The 5,123-nt window shown below is 33.1% G+C and overlaps 1 protein-coding gene across 1 annotated transcript; it reads left to right on the top strand.

Moving 5' to 3' along the window:
• The first annotated feature begins 1,169 nt into the window (after positions 1-1,169).
• LOC132622301 (extensin-like) lies at positions 1,170-1,884 on the top strand. The gene has a single exon (XM_060336886.1). It carries the CDS (start codon positions 1,196-1,198, stop codon positions 1,805-1,807), a length of 612 nt encoding a protein of 203 aa, XP_060192869.1. The 5' UTR covers positions 1,170-1,195; the 3' UTR covers positions 1,808-1,884.
• The last annotated feature ends 3,239 nt before the right edge of the window (positions 1,885-5,123 follow it).

Here is a 5,123-nt window from a genome sequence, read left to right as displayed (position 1 = left end):
TTTGCGCGGATTGCCCTTCTTCTGGGGTGGTCTAATTTTATAATCAAAATAAAATATGTGTATTATTTAATGCTAATTCATTTCTCTACCGATCTTGTACCAAGAATGAAATGTTTTATGTATAAATACAATATATAATAAATAATTCCTTTTTTTTGTGTGTGTGTATTTTGGCTTTTATTTTTTAAAATTCTAAATCAAAATTTCTAAATCTGAAAATCCGAAACCAAATAAAAGACCGAAAAACAAAGTTAAATAACAAAGAAAGGATATTTGATTTAATTTTTCGGTTTAATAACACGTCCAATCATATAGTATATGATATTGGATCAACTTCTTCGTCAGTGATCACAATGAGGACATCTTCTTAAACTGTCTGCCGAATTCTCACCAAGAAGTCTTACCAACTTGGATTTTGTATGACTAGTTTCAACTTTAACTAAAAAGAGAGTACTAACATTTGGTGTGGGATTATTAACTTTTGCCCTTTATTTGGAAACTCGGAAATTATGCTAAAAGAAGCTAAGCTTGTAGAGTAGAACTTGAACATTTCTTGATAAATTTACTAAGTATATACTATACTACTTATTAGTTTTCCTAATCGACCAAGTTTCACATCTCAGTGATATACAAAATTAGTTTGAACAAAAAGTGAACACGCTGGTTTTTCGTAAACTAACGGCCCGTTTTCCTAAACATTTTTAAATCCGCTTATTTTTAAAAGTGTTTTCTAAAAGTACTTTAGGAAAATAATAATTTGTAATTGACTAAACAATTTTTTTTTTCCCAAAATTAAAGCTAGAATTTGTACTTAAGAAGATTCCAAAAGTGTTTTTATTGAAAGACTATTCTGTTTTTAGTCTGAAATAAAACAAATTATGCTACTATTTTTAAAATCCTTATTTTTCCTAAAAACATGGTCCAAGGTAACAAGCTATAACCGTAAGTCAACAACGCAATTGAACGTGTGAACACATAGGTACAAAGATAGCGTGTTCATTGTTACAGGAGTAAATATCTTTGTAGAATATTTACTCATGAAGGCTAAAAATGTTTGATAATCATGCAAATGAAATTTCTATTTAATTATGGCAAACTCATTTAATCGTTGGGCCCAAACTTTCATAAATATACTTTTTCATGCTCCTATAAATTCGCTTCCATTTTACGTTAGTTTTCGTACTCTTAACTTTGAATGAATTTAACAAGTATGGCAGTTATATCAGTGAAGGCCCTAGTACTACTTTCAGTTTTAGTAGTCAGCTCATTCTCACAGCTCACTCATGGAGATCAAGTCTTTGAAAGTTTGTCTGATGCAACGCTTCAGCGTTTTAAGATAGGAGTACCTAAATTTAAGCCTAAACATAAACCTAATAAACCTCCTCGTAGTCCTCCCCCTAGTCCTCCGTCTAAGCAGCAACCACCGCCAGTTAAGTCGCCGCCGCCACCACCACCACCACCACTTAATAAGCCTCCACCACCGTCATCGCCACCGCCGCCATCTCCCCCACAACTATCACCACCACCAGATTCTCAGCAACCACCTCCGCCCCCAGATGATGAGCAACCACCTCCACCACCAAATGATGCGCAACCATCTCCTCCACCAGATGATGAGCAACCACCTGCTCCGCCAGAGTCTCAGTCACCGGCACAACCACCAAATGCTGACGAGCCATTTCATACGACACCATCTCCATCACCTGCCGCTCAGCTACCAGTTATGGGGCCGACATCACCAGATATGCTGAACAGCCATTTTATATATTGGGAAAATAGTAAATTGGATGTGGATCTTCAATCTTAAATCTGAACTTGAAACTTGTGAAAACATAGAATATATATTAACTATTGACTAATACAAATGCAAGAATGGTTCCAGGATTTTATCTCCTAATTTTTCTATCTTTGTTTTTTATAAATATAATAGAAGAAATACATAAACAAAAACAAGAATAATAACATGAAATGGATATAACCATACATACCTGTCATTCATCTTCAGTATTGTTGGTATAGTTAAGTATAGATCCTAGTATAAGTGTATCGCCTCGTTTATGGCTGTAGATAAAGTAGACACAATTCAACAAATCTACCTAATTAATCCCCAGACACATGGTTATATTAATTTTCGACGTCGCTTCTCCTGAGTTAAAAATCAGGAAATCAAAAGTCAAAACTTCTCAAGAAAAAACTCGAGTCAAAGATTTATCTTTAGTATCCTAACTTTTTTCTTCCTTTTGTTATGATTAATTATTACAATATTCTAGCTGAGTGTTTGTCAAGATGAAAAAGGCACGTTAAAATGCAGTAAGTAAATTCCTTCACTCACTCCCGTATGCGGTTACTCCATGCCTATGTTATTACAAGGATCTAGAGTATACTGGATTGGCATGCATAATATCCTATTGAGTTTTAGATATGACAGACTTAATTTGAACTCCTAAAAAATAGGTTGGTTCAATACCCCGTACAAGCAGAAGGTCAATCTTTCATTTAGTTTGTCTCAAAAATTGAAACCTGGCCATTGATAGAGGATTTGAAAGGATAACTGGGATGGAGCTCCTCTCTGTTTTCTTTCTCTCCATTTTCCCAAGTTCTTACTTGGATGAGAGACACATGTCATAGTTAAATTTAATGATTCAGAAATTGTTAATTAAATGAAAATTTTAATCATGGTTAAACTGATGGCTGTCCTATATATTTCTCCCTAAAAAATTGATAATCCCACATTTATTTTAGCCACATTTTTTCTCATCAATAAGTATATTAGTAAAAAAAATTATCTCTCTTCCCCAGCTTTTTATTTTCCTAAGTTCTAACCATTCCATTAATTATATATTCCACTTTCTCCCTTCTCTGGCTAAATTTATCATTTGTTAGGAGAATTTTAAGTATGAATGTTGCAATGGATCGAATTTGCTAAGTTTTAATTTAATATGATCGATACAATGTTTAAATGTGGGGAGGCTTTCGTTCGTAGAATCGAATACAAAAAGTTGTACTCAAATTGCATAAGCTATACCATTACTAATATCTTGATTAAAGCAAAGAACAGGGATAATACTATACGTTTGATTAAGTGCCAGAAGATGCACAATGTAAAAAGAACAACAGAAAATTAAATCAAGATAGAGGAAAGAGATGGAATTTCAGAATATGGAAATAGGAGTAATTATGGAAAAACTCATAAGTTTGTTATGAAAATATTTGTTATGAACCATGGTTAACATCTTCATTTATTTAATAAAATCTAAACCACGAATTTTAACATAGGACATGCATGTGTCTCGCATCTAAGTAAGAACTTGGGAAAAATGGAGAGGAGCTCCATCCGGATAACTGCAGCTTGATCTTTGGAAGAATTTACAGAAATAGAACCAAGAGGTTACGTCTAGCTGCCTGCTCCCTCACAAAGTAAAAATGTACGTCAGCATGCTTGGTAGGTGAAAAATTGGATTAACGGACAAATAGGTTGCTTCAATTTATCACACCATACGACGGGAACTTGAGGAATTAAGGAGAATTCAAATCTCAAAAGTAGGGATTGAGTCCATGAAAGTTCAGCATCCGCTGAGGCATTGTATTCCGACCTTGTGATTGTGCATTGTTTACATGATGACCAGGTGAACAAGTTTCTACCTAGACAAAAGGATTATTAGCCTCAAATAGATTTCTTGTCGTCAATGTTGGAAATGAAACATGGAAATGTTCTTGGTCTGTTGAAAATAATTAATGCATGATTCTCTTGACCGATCGATACACTTTAATTTGTTAACCTCAAAGAAGATGTCCGGCCTTGTCAATGTAAGCTATTGAAGAGCTCTAACAATATGGCAATAAAGGTTGGCATCATCATATATTTATGGTTTGAGAGTCGGCTAAGAGAGAACCAGAAGCTTCATTGGACGAAAAAGAAGAAAATTAATCAAATGTCCAAAATAATCTGGATCATCTACATTGATACATACTCGGTATCCACCCACTAAATACCCAATCCCGGAACTAAACTAATTCGAATTCAAGGAACAAATACAATACAAAATTTAGGCTTGCCAGGTACAGAATAAAAAAGGAAAATTTATTTTAAATCTACCATTCGGCTAACTCGTTTATCAACGTGGCCGAAATATATACTACTTATACAATATCAGTGTATATATTGTGTATATGTATGTATATTAGATGTATAATATATGTATATTTAATACAAAGTATACTATCTGTACACTGTGTATATATTTGTAAATTAGATAGCAGAATGGTATTTGACTGTAATGGACACAAATGGCCATCCGGGTGAAACTATTGACACCTGGTGGTCCAAGAACCTTAAAGGTCATTTTTTAGCCTTTTCGAAATAATTTCATTTTTAGCCATTTTTTAACTAATTCTATCATATATATATAAACTGTATCATTCTTGTATAGAATGTGTATCACTGTTGTATATGTATAGAAAAATGTATCATACGTATAGAAACTATATCATTGTTGTATAGAATATGTATCACTATTATATATGTATAGAGAAAATGTATCACACGTATAGAAATTGTATCATTATCGTATATAATGTGTATCCCTAAAGTATATGAATAGAAAATATATCATTGTTGTATAATTTGTGTATAATAAATGTATAATCAACGTATAATTCTGTTTAATAAATATATAATTAATGTATACTTACTAATAATTATACACATATTATATATATTTTTTCTATACATATACTGTAGTGATACGTATTCTATACAACAATGATACATTTTTTGAAGGCTCAATATGAATTTTTTTCGTTGATCTTTAGTGCCTTAGTGGCGACTTAATAGTCTTGTTCTTTTTGCAGCGAACCTTTTAGTGACGACTTTTCGATCTTTTCTGGGTCAATCTTTTTTTGTAGTGAATGGGTTGGGCGGCTAGCGCCTGGGATTAGTTTAGGCCGAAGGGCCACCTCGCGGTATTAATCCCAAAATGGGGCCTTTTTGAGCCTTTTTTTTTTGTGACCTCTCAATGTCCTTTTCCCTATAAATCTATATATAATATAAAGCTAGACACAAACAAGGTGATGTGACACCTCTCTTTGGCCAAGAAACACAATTATCTTTTTTCTCCTTTTTT

Source organism: Lycium barbarum, chromosome 12 (assembly GCF_019175385.1).
Source record: "Lycium barbarum isolate Lr01 chromosome 12, ASM1917538v2, whole genome shotgun sequence".
Taxonomy (NCBI): domain Eukaryota; kingdom Viridiplantae; phylum Streptophyta; class Magnoliopsida; order Solanales; family Solanaceae; genus Lycium; species Lycium barbarum.
The sequence above is the reverse complement of the archived record's forward strand: the minus strand, read 5'-3'. Positions and strand labels throughout refer to the sequence as shown.

What these genes read in the sequence shown, in the direction of transcription:
- LOC132622301 (XM_060336886.1), top strand. Translation starts at nt 1,196, where the DNA reads ATGAATTTAACAAGTATGGCAGTTATATCAGTGAAGGCCCTAGTACTA.